We start from the raw sequence: 18724 nt of genomic DNA, 5'->3' as shown, positions 1-18724 counted from the left end.
TGAGTGCGCACAAGGATGTATTCGCTCAACTTACGACTCTCCCTTTCGTGTAGATGCATAACATCAATCCAATGAGGGATAATAATATATTTTGATTCTACGGTTACACTGAAGGCTAAAGTGAAGATTGGCTTGGGAGCAAGAGCAAAGTAATAAACACATTCATGCTGAAACATAAAGGAAGGCTAGCATCACGGAAGAGAGCAGAGGAGGGCTGGAGAGATCGGAGGGTACCAGGTGCTTGACTGGACAGAAGAGAAAGGTAACGAGATGCGGGGAGCAGGGCGCCAGAAGTGGAGGGGGGCAGCCTGGCACACTTCTCCTGTGGTTATCCCTGCTGAGTGCCCTTCGGAGCCTTACCTTTGTGCGGCCCCAGACAGCTGGTTGTAACCTAGTGCAGCACAAATGCTTTCCACGCCCCCTGAACATAGTTTGACTCCCTTAGAGGCAAACACTGGGCAGTCAAGCTTTGAAAACAGAGTTAAGACCGAGCGGTCGTCTGCCAGGCATCCACAGTGAGTGGGCCTGCCCTCGGGAGTCCCCAGGACCTTTGTCTCTCCTTAATTCAGTTCTAAACTGGGCTAGAACCTATTATAGAGGAGAGGAGGAAGAAGAAGTTAAGCACTACAAATATGGCTAAGATAATGTTCTTTATTTCAAGTATCTTTAAGATACAGTAGAATGGTGTGGTAATCCCAAAGGCTGATTCATGGGAAGAGGAGAAAGGCCCTTTTCTGCTTTAGGCACTGAACTGTCTGGGGGGTGGGGGAGTCCTGAAAGAACAGAAAGGAGCAGGGATGAGGGACTTAGGGTCTGGTGTTCTAGGACAAAGAGAAGGCAGGGGACTTGATTCTCCATCTGTGACCAGCATCACGTCCCCAGTTATCTGCAGGCAATGGCAGGTAGCCTCGAGGTGCCAAAACCTTAGCACGTATTCATAGTAAGAACCGTCCTTAACTAGGCAACTCCTAATTAGGAGCCCGGTGTTGTTCTTACCTGTCTCTTTTTTTTTTTTTTAAAGATTTTATTTATTTTTCAACAGAGAGAGAGACAGCGAGAGAGGGAACACAAGCAGGGGGAGTGGGAGAGGGAGAAGCAGGCTTCCCGCGGAGCAGGGAGCCCGATGTGGGGCTCGATCCCAGGACCCTGGGACCATGACCTGAGCCGAAGGCAGACGCTTAACAACTGAGTCACCCAGGTGCCCCACCTGTCTCTTGTTTAGTCTTTAGACGAGCCCCACCGGAGAGCTGAGTCTATCCTTTCTCAGAATAACTTGCCCAGGGTCCAACAGTTAGCAAAAGGCACAGCTAGGATTCAGGCCTATTCCCTTAGCTTTTCTAGGGCCTTCCTCTGAGGCCATGGCTGGTGATGCATACTTCCTGAGCGCCAGCGGGGCTCACACTGGTCAATGTGGATCCATCAGTAAGCCCAGCTGGCTCTAAATGTAATTAATTATAGAAGTAGGGCCTGTTCCAGTTTAGGTCTACTGAAATTGCTACATCAAACAGAGGCATTTATAAAGCAATCCTGAGAAAATGAGAATAGGTTTGAATAAAGCCCCCCCCCCCACCCCTTTCCCAGCTTAAACAGGAATAAAAGCAGATAAAACAGCATGAATTCAATCCAACAGGCAGCACAACGAGTTTTCATCTTGCACACCTGGGGCTGCCAAAAAATGCTTTGCTCAACTTTCTTAGGGATGACGGGGCGGTGGGGAGGGTAGTTGGCAAGGAGGTAAGACAAGCCTGCTGACAATTATTGGTGCTGTTTTGTTCTCTATCCTAAGTGTTTCGTTTGGGTTGTGTATAGCAGCTTTTCTGTGGTTTTGATCCCAGGAATTCCTGCTTCCCGAAGGACAAAGATCACTCTGGAATTCCTACCAAGGCTTCTAGAACAAAGCAGAGAAAGCCGGCATAGCTCAGGGAACATTTGCATTCTACAAGACAATGACACTTAGCTGGACATTCCACAGTACATGCAGACCCCCGAGCATGTTTTTTTCTGCAAATGTTTATTTAGAAAGATTTTTTAAAGAAATTTCAAGTGGCTGTATCTGCAGCAGTTTCTTCAGGTGAAAAATGTGCTAACAGTCACTATGAAAACCAAGACACAGGCAACAAGGAGCAAAATCAGACCTATGCGACGGTATTTTGAATGTTTCTCTTGTTCCTCTTCCTTTTTCAATAAGGTATCAAAACCGGGCGTGTACATGTCTCCCAACCAAAACCGTAGGTCATTAGGATTTTCCTAAAAAGAAAAAAAAATTTACGCAGAATAGGATCAATCAGTAACCAGTGTTACAGACTTACTAACACTGCAGAACAAGACACTGGGAGAGGTATTGAAGGTTGATATCTACACTGTCCCTAGTGAGGCTTAAAAGTGTCACAGCTCGGGGCCCCCTGGGTGGCTCAGTCGTAAGCGTCTGCCTTCAGCTTGTGTCATGATCCCAGGGTCCTGGGATCGAGCCCTACATCGGGCTCCCTGCTCTGCAGGAAGCCTGCCTCTCCCTCTCCCACTCCCCTTGCTTGTGTTCCCTCTCTCGCTGTGTCTCTCTGTCAAAAATAAATAAAATCTTAAAAAAAAAAAAGTGTCACAAATCGGAGGGGTAGACGAACCATGAGAGACGATGGACTCTGAAAAACAAACTGAGGGTTCTAGAGGGGAGGGGGGTGGGAGGATGGGTTAGCCTGGTGATGGGTATTGAGGAGGGCACGTTCTGCATGGAGCACTGGGTGTTATGCACAAACAATGAATCATGGAACACTTCATCTAAAACTAATGACGTAATGTATGGGGATTAACATAACAATAAAAAAAAGTGTCACAGCTCAAACAAGAGAGGCTAGGCTTTGAAGAGCATCATTATTTCTCATCAGCAATGGCTTGCAGCTGAGCTGCCCGCCCCCTCTCTGCCTCTCTCGTCTCAGTGGACTTTAAGTCAGCTTCAGAGGTCAGTGAATTAGCTTTGGACTTCTTAGCGCCCTGCTGGGAGCCGAGCGGGCACACACGTAGGGAGCTGGGCAGGTGCTGCTGAGCGCAATACAATTCCTCCACCGCATTGCTGCAATATCAACTTCCTGGTCTTAGAAAAGCTAAAATAGTAAAAGAAAATTTGGATGAGCTCTGCAGAAGGATAATCTTGCAATCCCTGTGTACTTGACTTGTATCATTCATTTACTTTGTGTTCTAATCAAAGGCAAGTCTAATGCCTACAATCCTCAGGAAGAACTTCCATAATTCCAGACTCCTCTTACATCCTGCTCCTCGTTAGCCCTGGTAACTGCATATGGGGCTTCTTTTCTCCTTCCTTACTTATAAAATTCTTAGTGATTTAGAAAAATGCTATTGACCCAAGGCACTTGGAGCTTTTATAGCCCATAAGAGGTGAAAAGATTTCAGAAAATAAGTTAGGCGCTCTGTTAGTTATGAGATGTACTGGGATGGTGATGAAAGAAGTTGAATGAATGAAGTATAGAAAGAAATTCTAATGAAAAAGAAAGTCATGACTTTCAGAAGTATCCCTCAAAAGAATGCTAAAGAATAGCTTTGAGGTAAACCGTATGTGTGGAGGATGGGTGGGGAGAGGACAGACCCCGGGTTCAGTGAAGCAATGCACTCATCATATTTATATTTGATCTTCCTAAACATAGCTCACAGAATTTGCCAACAGGAATATTCCTCATTGCCAACGATGTTCAATCTCCTTAGCCTTACATTCAAACACTTTTTAAAGTGTTTTTGAGCCTCATTTTCCCATTATTCTATTACTTAAATTGTAGTGTCAGCAAAACTGGACTACTTGTTGTTCTGCCAATCTCTCTCACTTTTTGGTATTTGTGCCTTTTTTCTTGCTACTCTGGACAGAAGAGCCTCCCCGCTCATGCAAACCATCCATATCTTTTGGAATTCTATGCATTCTTCAAGCCCAGCATAAATTAACTTTTTCATGAAGCCTTTTTTTTTAAAAGATTTTATTTATTTATTTGCGAGAGAGAACGAGAGACAGAGAGCACGAGAGGGAGGAGGGTCAGAGGGAGAAGCAGACTCCCCGCCGAGCAGGGAGCCCGATGCGGGACTCGATCCCGGGACTCCAGGATCATGACCTGAGCCGAAGGCAGTCGCTTAACCGACTGAGCCACCCAGGCGCCCTCATGAAGCCTTTTTATAATCCAGTGTGATTTTGTCTTCCTTTCGAATCTGCATAGCCCTTTCTACTATTATTACATTATCCTTTTCCTTTATTTTGTTCTATAATTATGGTTTTATTACTCTGATCAGTTAGATGAACTTTTTTGATGCAGGGACAGCAATACTTATCTTCATATCCTTTTGCCATTCAGGTAAACACTAAAGAGCAGAGAAGAGCCTCCGGCACTCAGTCAAGAAATGTTTGTGAAATAACACAATACATACTTTCCCAATTGTAGCAAGTGACTTTTTAAGCAGCCGAAGTGTCCATCAAAAGATGAATGGATAAAAGGAATGAAATCTTGCCATGTGCAGCAACATGGATGGAGCTAGACAGTATAATGCTAAGCAAACTAAGTCAGAGAAAGACAAATACCATATGATTCCACTCATGTGGTATTTAAGAAACAAAGCAAATGAGCAAAGGAAAGAGAGAGAGAAGGAGAGAGAGAGAGAAGCCAAGAAACAGGCTCTTAACTATAGAGAACAAACTGATGGTTACCAGAGGGAAGAGGGTTGGGGGATGGGTGAAGCAGAGGATGGGGATTAAGGAGTGCACTTTTTGTGATGATCCCTGGGTGAATTGTTGAGTCACAATATTGAGCACCTGAAACTAATATAACACTGCATTTTAACTACAGTGGAATTAAAATAAAAACTTAATAAAAAAAGAAACTAATTTCTTAGAGGACCTGATCTTCAGACTCTTGATTAAAAACAAACAAACAAACAAACAAACAAACAAAAACCCCCCACAAGATTACTGTTGCTATGGGAGAACGTTTGTTATGGAAACTTCTCTGGAAAAGAGGCTACATTAAGAAGGAGATACATTAAATCTACTAAGAGATTAAAAAACCTCAAAGACTCTGGACAACAAGATATTTTAAGAGTGCACATTTGAGGTTTTTCAAAGTGTAAGATTTTAAGGGGACACAATATTGTCCCCTTTGCAAAAGAAAAAAATCTTCAGGTGCTTAAGGTATGGGGATCAGAGCAGATACACCTTCTTAAATGAAGTGTATGTGGAAAAAGTCACGCTTCCCTGACCTTAGGGCAGGCAGAGGCAAGGGGAGGAATCCAGTCCACTCAGAAAACAGAGGGCCACTCTCCTTGCTTTGCAGGTATTTCTAGATCTTCTATGTGATAGATGACACCGGGAGAAAAAAAGAAACAAAGAAAAACTGAAGTTGGGTTTAAGCTGGGTGAATGAGTTCATTACATACTTTTCCTGTGTTGAAATGTTTTTGTTTTGTTACTGAGACACAGGAAAATGTCCAAAATGTAAATCTGCAATCTTAAATCACTGAGTGGGCTTGGAATAAGATGACCCTTGATGAGAACTTCTTTGCCCCGTGCCTAAGACAGAGCATTGAATAAATAGTTTTGAATCAATGTGGATGAGGGAATTCTTAAGTCTTCATGAAATAAATGGTCACAAAACTAGGGGAAAACATACCTCATCTGGCAAATTAATTTTCAAAAACATTTTACCTTCTAGGTCAACCTTTCTGTGTCACATTATTTCTTTCCCTCTATACCAAATAGGTGTCAGTAATTGCTGACATAGTAAAAGTCAGAACAAATCCATAAACACATGCTGCCTGGGAGCAAGAAAGGGATGCCAGGAGCCCACATGACCTGAAGTCTAATGATCTGGGTCTAGTGAAGAGTGCTTGTCACCTTAATACTCATTTTTTTAAAAGGAATATTTGACTGATCTTCATCAATTCAAGGAGGTGATTCTTTGCTTTGAGTACCTTCAGATGCCCAGAAAGGTTTGTGTGCAGGGAATGCCTGTCATACTCCTCAACGGTCCACGAGGGATGCTTTTTCCTTTCTTCCATAGCTTCCTCCAAACTTAGGTCACCATAGAGTGGGTTATTCTTCAGAACTGATGACAGGGATGGTGGGGGATGATCCACAGCACTCTCTGCACCAGACAGTCTCATTCGCTGATCGGTAATGGTCTTCTTTTCTCTCTGTTAGGAGACACAGTGACAAGGCTCCTCTTACCAATGCGTCACGGGTGGCAGAGGATGAAACGTGGAATAATGGCCCCTGAAAATCTGCTGATTCTGCCTGGAAACCCAACAGATTAGTACAATGAATGAGGAAAGGATTCTAGGATCTAGTCTGACCTAGAATCCTGCCACTAATTAAGCTTTTTTCTTTGTGTGTGATCTTGTTCAGCTTCAGTGATCATTCATTAAAATGCTCTTTTATAACCACAGAGAAAGAACATTGTTCTTTAATTCAAATAGCAGAATTCCGAACAAAGCCAGTGTTTTTCCAGCTCACTTGCATTGAGGTTTAATGACATTTTACTTCTATTTGTGCATTCCATGACTGATAAAAATATATTTAGCATTGCTGTATTAATCCAGCAAAGTTAAGAGTAAAAGGCATTTTATAGATATGCCTTGGCTTTCACAAAAACTCTCTTTAGACTCCTATTTCAGACAGCTTGGAGGACAGAATAGCATCGTACTCCTTTACATGTCTACACACCAGCTGGCTATTAGATGGCTCTAATATTGACTTTCAGATTTTTAAAATCTTTTTTTATTGAAGCAAAATATACATATAGAAAAGACACATATCATAAATGTATAGTTCAATAAGAAACATAACATTACCAGCATACCTCCTCTTCCCTTCCATAACCCTTGTCCTCTCCCTGCCCAAGGACAACCAGTATCCCAAATTTAGCAGCTTAGGGTAGTTGTGTTTTTCCTGTGTCTGATTTGACCTTCAGGGTTTTACTTTGCTTTTTTTTTTTTTTCTTATGACTATAAAATTACTATGGAGGTAGAAAAATTTAGCTTTAAAATTTGTTCATTGGCTGAATAAAATTAAGAAGAAACAAAAAGCTTATAGATTAATGCCTCAGTTATGGGGCGTCAAGGGAGATGAATTCTACATAAGTTGATTTTCAGAAAACTTAGGTTTAACCGTTAAAAACTGGCGACACATTTCATGTATGTACAGCAATTTATCAATACATGTGTTTCATATATTTCAGCCTTCCTAAACAGAGAAGGTTCAATAGCAATTAATATTCCTCTGAGTCATATTTATGATCATTAAGACACTGGTTTCCTCAGCATATCAGCATATGTTGTGGTTTATAGGTCACATTAAATATGTATTTGTGTAAGCTAGGTTGTGAACTAATATTACATACAGTTTCCTTCTGAAATGGCTGATAAGCAAAAAAAATCATCTAGCTAAAACCATTCACATTCTCTTTGGTCTTAGGTTTCCCTAATTTTCTTAACCCGTACATTTTTTACATACTTAGAGGTCAAGTTGGAGATCTTCTCTGAATTTATTAGGTTGTTGGTCTGCTCAAATTCAATTTATATTCTTCAATACTGAAATTTGCAATGAAATAATATATCATCTTGACTTAGCATTTGTCTTTAAGATGGATGGCCTCATAAAAATGTTTCTGAATTGAGAAAAAACAATTTGATATGAAATTTAGATCATTTCAGCTTAGCATAATTCTGACTCAAGTTTTTTTTTTTCCAAGGCTAGACATCTTTGATCATCTTTGAGAGAGATAATTCTTCAGACATTGACAAATTTGCTTTATCAGTTTTCTTGCCTGCTTGACTATTCCTTGAACTTCTTAAATAAGAAAGCTCTATAAATGAGGAAAATACAGTTTTGGGGGGTAGGAAAAAATAACAGACTCTATTACAATGTATAAAGGCCTTGAAAAACTAATAGGTATAAGATAACAAAATAATTTTAATAATTATTAACTCAGAGCTATAGTCTAAAAAGAACATTCAAGCCCTTAATTCTAAACCACATTCTTGAAAGTCTGAGGTTTATCCTAATATATGATGCCATTTATTTTTTGTGTTGCATGACAATTTCATGTCTAAAGGGCATGTGAAGAGAAAATTAACAGAATATCTTTGCTAAGAATTTGATGGCAGGATAAGAAATACTAATTATGGTTGAGGTTCATTTATATTTTGGTAATTTTTTTCAAATACCTTAAGAAAGAAAAAAAAGCATGTATTTGATTCTAGCTCTTGATACCACATTCTGGGTAGATTACATTTACCAAAGGAAAACTCAATAGTAATTCTATTATTTTAGTCATATAAACTCTAAAATAATTCATATTTTAAAATATTTAAGGAATGTAACACTTCAAAGCTTACCTAGACTTTTCTGTATTCACCATTACTTTGTCCATTTATCTTTTATACATTTTAGCCATTATTTACATCATTTAGATATAAGTAAACTATCATACAGTAAAAAGAGTGAAATAGAATACATGTTTAGACAAACAAAAACTTAGACTACAGAATTAATAGGCCAATAAAGAAAGAACCTCTAAAGAAACATACTTCAGGAAGAAACTTGATAATAAAAGTAAAGATTAAGATGCAAAAAGAAATGAGCAAAAAAAAAAAAAAGGAAAAAAGAAAGAAAATTGCTAAGTATTTATATCTAAGCAAGTATTGATTTTATGGTAAAATAGAGATAATAATTACTAATTTGTGAGTTTTTAAATAGCAACAATTAAATCACTGGACTGTAAAATTTAACACATATTTTTGATTCTAACATTTTAAGAAATCATGTCAGTGAGAGCATAGAAAAATAGAGAAAGAATATATAGCTTCTAAATCAGTAGAGCAGTAGAAAAAAGATAAAGGAAACTTGATCTTAAGACAATAAAACTGAAACAAAGAATAGGGGGAACTTCAGGAAAACAGAAAAATTTTAGAAATCATCATGTTAAATGTAAAAGACTAAACCTTCAATTTTAATGACAGAGATCGTCAGATCAGATTTTTAAAATTAAATGATGTAATATTTACAAGAGTAATACCTAAAATATAAGGACTCAAAGAATGAGAGTGAAATAATGTGAAAAGATATACTGGCAAATAGAAATGAGAACTATGTATTGTGGTGACTGGTTAAATGCTTACGAATTTTATTCTCCCTTCCTGAGCATAAAGGATGACTGTCTTTCCCAGTCTGGCTTGACCTTACAATGGGGCCAGCTCTTTCCTAGTTGATGATGTATGGATAAAAGTAACAGAAACCGGGCGCCTGGGTGGCTCAGTCGTTAAGCGTCTGCCTTCGGCTCAGGTCATGATCCCAGAGTCCTGGGATTGAGCCCCACATCGGGCTCCCTGCTCGGCGGGAAGCCTGCTTCTCCCTCTCCCACTCCCCCTGCTTGTGTTCCTGCTCTCTCTATGTCTCTCTCTGTTAAATAAATAAATAAAAAATCTAAAAAAAAAAAAAGTAACAGAAACCACCATCCAACCTGGTCCCTGAAATCTCCCACAATATTTTTGATTCACTTCCCTCATTTCCATTTTTGTGTCACTATGAAGCAAGGGTTCTGTGATGGCAGAATTACAGGATGAAAGAACTTGAGGCTGTGAGTTATTTCTTGGAAGAGAGCCGCCGCTAAAATCCATTTGTCCTTCCTCAGACTTTTCATGAGCAAGAAAATTCTTTTATTTTTGGAGTGCCCGGTGGCTCAGTGGGTTAAGCATCTGACTCTTGATTTCAGCTCAGGTCATGAACTCAGGGTCCTGGGATTGAGCCCTGCATCGGACTGTGAGCTCAGCAGGGAGTCTGTTTGAGGATTTTCTCTCTCCCTCTGCCCCTCCCCCTGCACGCACACTCGCTCTCTCTCTCTAATATGGAAATGGATCGTAAAAAAAAAAAATCTTTTATTTTTAATTAGTGATATTTTGTGGGGATAGCTGCCATCACAGGAGAGCCTACCCTATTCTCCCTAATACAGAAAGTAGTATATCTTAAAATTCCACAAACATGTGGCATGGGCTTAGGAGCCAAGAAGTGGAAAGGGATGAAAAAAACAGCAGCAGCCGGAATGATGGTTATTCATATCTTATAGGAAAAAAAATTGGCATAAATGTCATCTGTCATAATTGGGAATCCAATCACCCATAGCTTTAGGAGAGATACTTGTAAATAATCAGAGCACTAATGTGATAGAAGAAGGAGATGAGATTAGAGAAAGAGCGGGACAGTTGGAAAGAAGAAATGAGAGAGAGTAGAGAGGACCTAGAAATTTGATGCCTTCTATCTTACTGTTGAAAATCTGTTTGTAGAACCCAACACTAAGACACAGAATTATTAAAAAAAAAAAAAGCATTGAGCAAAATATGCCTATTGAAATTTCTCAGTCGAATAAAGTGATTCAAGATAAAGATGCTGTTAGGCTATGCTTTCATAACTCTTATTCCTGAGAGCCTCTCTGTGTTTGTCACTGACTCTAAAAATACAGAAATGGAGGCAGAAAAGCAAGACATTAAAGCCTACTTGAGAGTTATGCCTTCAAAGAACTTTAGGTGTATTTACTGACATATAAAATTGATTGCAAGTACTCAGTCAGGTCAAGTAAGATTACATTAATAAATAGCTTCCTAAATTCTGTAAGAAATATATGACCAAAGTAATCACAAGCCTATACCTAAAAGCTTTTGAATGTTTAGAATTAAAAAGCAAAGCAAAACAAAAGAAAGCGATAATAACCCTAGATTTCTAAATTTCCTTGAGTAGGAGTAAACTTTGAAGCTTATCCTTGAAGGAGGGTCTACTTCTGATGTGGCAAAAGAGAATAGTGAACAAAGGGATGCTTCCTAGAGGGTGGAATCAAGAACTATATAGAACAGTTCATCAGAAGTTCTTCTAAAAAGCAGAATCATGGCCTAATCAATCTTCCACACCTTTAAGGAAGGAGGCCACACAAACTATTCCCATGAGACCTCAGAATTACTTTGGAATAGTGACTGCCATGTTTCTATTTTATTTATTTATTTATTTAGTTAGTTAGTTATTCATTTATAAAGATTTATTTATTTATTTTTGCGAGAGAGAGTATAAGTATATATAAATATATATTATGTAAATGTGTTTAAAAGAATGATAAACTGTGGCAGAGCCTGGCTAGCAAATCCATTTCTTCTTTATGGGCATGCAACAGTCCATGGATTAGGACATAGGACTGGATTGGGACATATCCCAACTCAGGGTTGACCCCTGAAATCCCTGGAAAGATTCCTGGATTACTCTTTCCAGTATACAGGCCCAACAGAGATTCTGATATAGTAGACCCTCAAGAAGGAACAGTCTGGATTCCATTTGGAAGTCAGGCGCCTAGGACATCCATATCACCCATATCAGACCTTGTGTGAGAGATACATTTTATTGTGTTAAGTCACGAAAACTTTGAGTATATTTGTATCCACAACATAACTTCAGCTACTACGAAGAAAGCATGTATATATACATAACAGACAAAATAGATTTTAAGATAAAAGACTTTGTTAGATACAGAGGATTGCTATGAAATGAATAAAGGTAGATATCATTAGTAAAATGTAATAATTCTAAACTTGTATGCATCTAATAGTCTCAATCTTTATAAGGCAAAACTGGAGAAAATTACAAGGAGAAATTTATACATACAATTTTTGTCAAGCAGACAAAACAATTACTAAAGATAAAGAGGATTTGAGCAATAAAACCAAGTTTGATCAAGTGATATATATTGACATCTTTATTAAACAACTGAAAGCATTAATTTTTAAAATATACCCTGCATATCTTCAAAAATTGATAACGTGCAAGACTCTAAAACAAATTTCAAAGACTCAGTATTATATGGATCATGCTGTTTGAACACAGTCAACTTAGTTAGAAATTTATAGATCAATATCAAAGAGTTAATTTAAAGTATCACATTTTGTAGAAAACCAAAACACATACTTTAAAGAAATAATAATGGAAATTAAGAATTTAGAACAGAATGAAAATGAAAAATGCTACGTTTGTAATATTGTTGACTGGAGCTGAAATGATATTTTGAAGGACTAATATAGAAATATATGCTTGCATGATAAAAGCAGAATGAGAAAATTACTGAGGTAATAAGAAACAATAAAGATAGAAGTAAGGAAAATTACACTGTATGTTAGCTGCAATTTAAATAAAATTTTTAAAAAAGATAGAAATCAATACATATTACAAAGGAAAAAACAAATACACAATGGAGAGGATGAACAATGTTGAAAGCTATTTTTCTGGAAGGGCTAGAAAGACTGAAAACACCTCTGGCAATACTGCTCAGGAAAAAAGACACAAATCCACAGGGCTGGAAATGGAAAAGAAACATGAGTAAAGACATAGCAGAGATTAAGAAATGTAACAGGAGAATAATGAGAGCAATTTAAAAAAATTTACATGCAATTGGGCAGTTTCCCACATAGCTTAGCAAACTTAAGAAAAAAATAGAAAATGTTAATAAACCTGTGATCATTTGACTAACTGAATCAATAGTTTAAAATCTACCCCAACTGCACACAAATTGAAAAATACCAGGCCAAGCAAGTATGGCAGTCAACTTCTACCAGATATTCTTGAAAACAGATCATTCCTATTTTTGTCAAATCCTTCCAGAAAATAGGAAAACAATGAATACTCCCCAGTTCATTTTATGAGGTTGGTATAAATGCCAGACAAAGGCAGTAAGTAAAAGAAAAGGTAATTTAATTATAGGCCAATTTCTCTTATAAGCACAATGCAAAAATCATGAATAAACTATTGCTAAACAGAATCCTACAATATGTAAAATTACACATACCAGGAAAAGAAAGATTTATACCAGGAAAGAATTTTTACCTAGAGGGTGATTTAAAAAATTAGAAGATTAATATAATTCACCACATAAACAGGAAAAAAAGGTAGAATTTTGCAACAGATTTTGAAAACATTCAAACTATATTTAAAGCACACTTTCTTAGCAAACTAGAAATAGGGAATCTTTAAAAACTAATTAAGAGAATCTGCCCCAAATTCCAGGGCACAGTTTACCAAATAGTTGCAATATTAGAAGCATTTGTTTTAGTTTCAGAATTGATACAGTGATGCCAATAATCACAAACATTTATACATTATTGCAATGGAAGCCCTAAGCAATACAATAAGAACAGAAAAGTAAATAAAAGGAATAAGGGTTTTAAATAATGAAACAAAACAGCAGATGGCATGATTATCTACAGAGATATGTATTGTCAAAATAAAACAGATTAACAGATCAACATGTAATAATTACGTAGTCTATAATAATCAGTGGCATACATGAGTAACACTTTATTATGAAATATGATTTAAAAGGTTCTAATCTTAAGAGCATAAAGTGCTATCAATATTTAGATATAAACCTAATGAACTTTATGAAAACTTCTATGTGGAGAATTATAAGACATCATTGAGCCATATGAAGTACTGAAGAAATGAAGATATACCATGTTTATGGATTGGGATAATCAAGCAAATAAAGATTTCTATTTTTCCCCAATCTGTACATGCGATGAAATCCCTTTCATAATCATAATGCAAACAAGGCATTTTGTTTATTTATGACTTGTGGGAGTACAAATTTGTGGTCCTCAGTGACCACAGTAATTCTGTTTTCCAAATTACTAGAATGGCTATCTTTATAAAACACAGGTTTGATCGCGTGATTCTCTTGCTTAAAAATTTCACCAAGTCCTCAAAATTTTCAGGATAAAATTTAAAATCTCAAACAACAACTACCAACCCTTTGTGGTCTGACCCAGGCCTCTCTTGAACCTTGTCTCCTGCCTTCCTTTCTACCTAACCAGGGCTCTGGAGTCCCACACATGCTATTGTAACCCTGAGGGTGTCCTTCATAAAGCCTTTAGTGCCAGAGACATTTGGGTCTGGTCTGAGAGCCGTACGGTAGGACAGTTCGGGTGTTGTTTCTGGCAGCACACCCCGGCCAAGGCTAAATTCCAGACCCCACTGGAGACCTTGTGAAGTGCATACATTTAGCATAACTTGATAAATCATGTTCTGATATTTGCACGTAAATCCCTGAGCAACTGAGTGATGCCCCTCAATCTTCTTCCTAGATAATAATTTAAGTGCCTCAGAAGTTCTATAACGTTTCTTTAAATGTAGGCTTAAAAATGGGAGACTATTGTGTATGAAGGTCTGTTCTTTTCAGAACAGTAAGTGGAGGATTAGGAATAGAGACATTTTTAGAGAAGGCACGACAGATCTCAAGGACCTGTCCAGAGACAGATTGTTAAGAGGTACAATTATAGCCTACAAAGCAAAAAAACAACCAAAAAAAAAAAAAAAAAAAACCACCCAAAAGGGAAAAAAACTGAGATAGAAGAGACATTAAAATTTACGGGGAAAGGTTAGCTATTAAGACTGAAAATAAAAGCAAGGAAAGGTGATAATGGAATAAACCCAGGAAATGAAACTGTCTAGAAATCAAGGGAAGAAAAACCTCTTATCCTTGGCTTTTTGGTCCAGCTCACAGGTTTAGCCCAGAATGCTCCTGGAAGCCAGGAAAAGATAAAACAAAGAGATTGGTCTGAAAAGATTATGAAGTCTAACTGCTAATGAAAAAAAAAAAAAAAAAACGGGGGGCCCACTACAGTATCTGAAAAAACATATTTTATCATGTAAACTAAAAAATTTTTTTTTTGCCTTTTCCTTTCATTACCTTGTTTTATAAAGGGATTGGCAGAAATATTTGGAATACAATTCCAAATGCCTTCATCAGATACATGCCCCAAATTATTTTAACAACCAGAAACATTAGATTTTGGCAAACGTTTGTTCATTGCACTGAGATGAAATTTATTGTGAAGCTTCTTTACTTCTTTAGTGAAAGAATTTAAGAAAAGTATAAATATAGTGGGATCAGGAAATACATGCTCATTTTCTCTCTCCCTGCAAACACGGTGACCTGTGGGTTTGCGCAGCATGGATTTCACAGTGTCTGGGGCTATTGGCAAGAGTGAGAACAGGGCTTACTTTTCTATATGCCCGGAATTGCTTCTGCATGTAAAAATGGCTGACAGAATTTCCTCTGAAAGTGGAATGTGGATTTTTTAAAAAGCTTTGAGAGATAAATCATGGATAGAAATATGATGCATATATTTAGGAATTCAACTTCATATTTGGGACTATAGGATATGTGTTTTAACTGCTGAGTTACCATTAATTTTGAAAGCAATAGTTGTAGGTTAAGTCCTTTGACATTCCTTGAGGTGGTCGGAATCCTAAACACCATGCACCTGGGTGGTGTGAGACCCAGGGGTAAGCTGACACGACTCTGAAGTCTGTGGATTTCATGTGAGTATAAAATCTACTGCTTGAGTTATGGATTGACAGATGTATTAACTATGTTCCCTAACACCCCCATCTGCACACACACCCTCCTCCATCCGCACTATAAATAAAAAAAATGCAAGTATTATTATCTACTGTTTTTCAAAATCTAATGAAAGGATAATTTCAACACAATTTGGAATATGTCAAATAATAATAATAATAATAATAATACACATTTCTTAAACTTTCATAGGAAACCTTTTCTCTCAATTGTTTTTACCTCGTTATTTTTATTTGTTCTCATTTTTAAACAGATACATAATATTATACTAATTTTTCAAGTGGAAATATTGAGGCATGAATGAAATAAGGTCGTAATAGAAGTCTCTTGAAGTGGCTTATTGTGGATTTGAGACAAGAAACCAAGTTTCTGGGGCGCCTGGGTGGCTTGGTTGGTTAAGCATCTGCCTTCGGCTCAGGTCATGATCCCGGAGTCCTGGGATGGAGCCCTGCATCAGGTGTGGGGCTCCCTGCTCAGCGGGGAGTCTGCTTCTCTCTCCCACTGCCCCTGCTCCTGCTTTCTCTCTTACTCTCACTGTGGTGCATGTGCGCTCTCTCTAATAAATAAAATCTTAAAAAAAAAAAAAAAGAAAAGAAACCAAGTTTCTAATCTCTTTAGCCAATGCTCTTCCTATTGGCTTAATGTATCCCCAACAGAGTGAGGGTTTTATTTTTTATTTTTATTTTTTAAAGATTTTATTTATTTATTTGAGAGAGAGCAAGAGAGAGTGAGAAAGAGCATGAGTGGAGGGGATGGGGAGCTGGAGAGGGAGAGGGAGAAGCAGGCTTTCCACTGAGCGGGGAGCCCGACTCGGGGCTCTATCCCAGGACCCTGGGACCATGACCTGAGCCGACGGCAGATGCTTAACCAACTGAGCCACCTGGGTGCACCAGAGTGAGGGTTTTAAATGAAGAACTTTGACACCTGCCACCTTATACATCCCTAACACCTCGATACACCTGCTATACTCACTGCCTTCCTCCAGGAACACTCCAGCCCCTTAAAACTTTCATATGTCCTCTTACTTTAGATTTATATTTTATCCAACAAATACATCATTCCTGAATTTTAAGATCCAACCAGGGAAAGCAGAATTACTTATCCACATATTATAAATAAAAGTAGTAAATGTAAATCATACTCAGTCCTAATTTGTGTCATGCCTACCCAACTATCTGAATTTATAAGATTTATTCCCCCCCCGCATCATTGAAATGCATAATTTCAATAGTAAATTGGCCTTTATTCTGTCATTTAACATTTTTTTAAGAGTAAAAGGAAAACTAAATTTACTAAGTTTATGTGTAGTTTACAGTTACCAGTAACATTAATCTAAAGACATAGGAAGCAGATTTTTACCTCCTTGTTTTTTTCTTGGATAACTACTTCAGCTCATCAGGGCCTGCCTGTTGAAAAAGATGCCCCTTAGAAATTAGATACATTTCATTCAGGTTTAGGAACAACCCGCAACAGAGCTTTAAACCATGAAGATTCACATGAAGGAAATAGGTCAACTCTAGTACCAAACAAAAGATGTTAGATTGATGTGTTCCAACCTCAAAGGAACTTATTGGATACATTTTCTTTGACTAAACTTCACAGCATAGGAGGGCCAAGATTTTCTGAACTGATTTTTGAGTCATTTTGTTCCATGATATAAACAATAAGGAAGGAAAAGGAAGAATTTCACTGCATTTAACTTAAAATACAAAAACAATAACCAAAAAGGTGTGTATGGGGGGGGGGAGTTTTGAAGATTACAAGAGGGAAGGATGCAAAATTTTTTACAAAGGCAGTTGTCATAACAAGCTGCCTGATGATGGAAATAAATTAAAACCCTTATAGGTGGAGGAAACACATAATCATTTGAGTGTACTTGATTTTGAATGATCTCACGATAAAGGTCCCGAGGAGCCCACAAACACACCACAAAGGAGTCACTTTACACCAGGACTCATGAGTAGCAACTGTTTCTTAAAAGAAAACAAATTTCTGTTCAGGGAATTTGAACAACTCCAAAGGATTTAATGACTTGCAGGGGTTTGTAGGTCAGTCACATCTGTTCTGAAAAGAAATGCTTCTTCCTGTTTCTAAATTGACTAACCCTTAACCCCATTAGCCCTCATGTCTTAAAACAAAGATTATTCCTGTTCCATGGGCTGTCCAACAGTCAGGGCCTTTATTTTTATTCCAGCACATGGAACTCATCACAGTTTTATTCTTCTCTTTCAGTCAGCAAAGAGAAGGAAGATACAAAAGAAGAAAGCAACAAATAAAGTCTGCACTGGGTTTGAAGGTCGGATCGTTACATCTTGTCCACATGGATACCTGTGGAAAATAAGAGTATCTAAGACAATAGCCAGCACCTTTCCAAGGATGAGAGTTCCTTCTATTTTCGTTGCCTTCAATCATTAGGTTTCTGTTGTTGTGCTGAGTCTTCTCTGCATCCAACGAAAGGCAGCCAGTCTAAGGGAGGAAAAAGCAAGTCCCCTGGTTGTCTCAGAGGCTGTGTATGAATCCCCGGTGTAAGCGTCGGCTGCTTTGTGCTTAGAATACACCAGAACATAGAAGTAGGGCTGTCCCCCAGAGTCTAATTTGCAAATGTAACAAGTGGCTTGAAAAATTCTGAAGGAAAGGAGTAAGATGAAAAGTAGGCAATAAAATGAGGACAGGCCGAAAAGCGAGAGCTTGGAGGAAAATGAGTGGTCGGGGGAATCCACATATTTTATAAAATGATCAGAGACTTTCCGTCTGATGCTAAGGAAGAGAGAAAGACCTTTTTTATATTGCAAGAGTGAGCTGCTACCTTGTACCATGTTCCCTACAGCCTTTTTTTTTTTTTTTTTGTACAAATAATGACCTGGTAGATAGAAAGAAACGAGCCCCAGCCCAGGTGCGCTTCATCTCCCTGGTCTCACCTGTGTGTACACGAGGTTTTGCCAATGCTGCGCAGCAGGGTAGCCCCCCGCTGGAAACCTTGCCAGGCTGGCCTGAAGAAGGGCTGAGCTCCTCCTGAACGACTTCACGTCGAGCTGCAGGAATTTGTCAGGATGGTTGTTGTTCGGCAAAACAGAGAGATCCATGTCTCCCTTCGTCTGCGGTGGAACACAAAGCAAGTGAGGCTGCTCTTGTCAGCCTTGTCCATTATTAATGAGCCTGAGGATGCTCTGACTGGCATCTGAAACCAGGTCTCTCAGCTACACTGGGGAGCCAACTCTTGAAATGGCACACCAACACACAAGAACAACGCAGCACCCTGCCTTGCCTTTTACACACAATACACACACACACACAACA

The 18724-nt window shown here is 38.3% G+C and overlaps 1 protein-coding gene across 1 annotated transcript; it reads right to left on the bottom strand.

Annotated features, from left to right (window-relative positions):
• Positions 1-2067: 2067 nt before the first annotated feature.
• On the bottom strand, positions 2068-18510 carry MINAR2 (membrane integral NOTCH2 associated receptor 2). The gene is made up of 3 exons (XM_035015081.1): positions 18346-18510; positions 5952-6173; positions 2068-2247 (listed from the first exon to the last, which is right to left on the bottom strand). The coding sequence occupies exons 1-3, from the start codon at positions 18508-18510 to the stop codon at positions 2068-2070; spliced, it is 567 nt and encodes a 188-aa protein (XP_034870972.1).
• Between the last annotated feature and the right edge of the window lie 214 nt (positions 18511-18724).

This window comes from Mirounga leonina, unplaced genomic scaffold (genome assembly GCF_011800145.1).
Source record: "Mirounga leonina isolate KUSES-001 unplaced genomic scaffold, KU_Mleo_1.0 Mir_168, whole genome shotgun sequence".
NCBI lineage: Eukaryota > Metazoa > Chordata > Mammalia > Carnivora > Phocidae > Mirounga > Mirounga leonina.
This window is presented reverse-complemented; position numbering and strand designations above follow the sequence as displayed.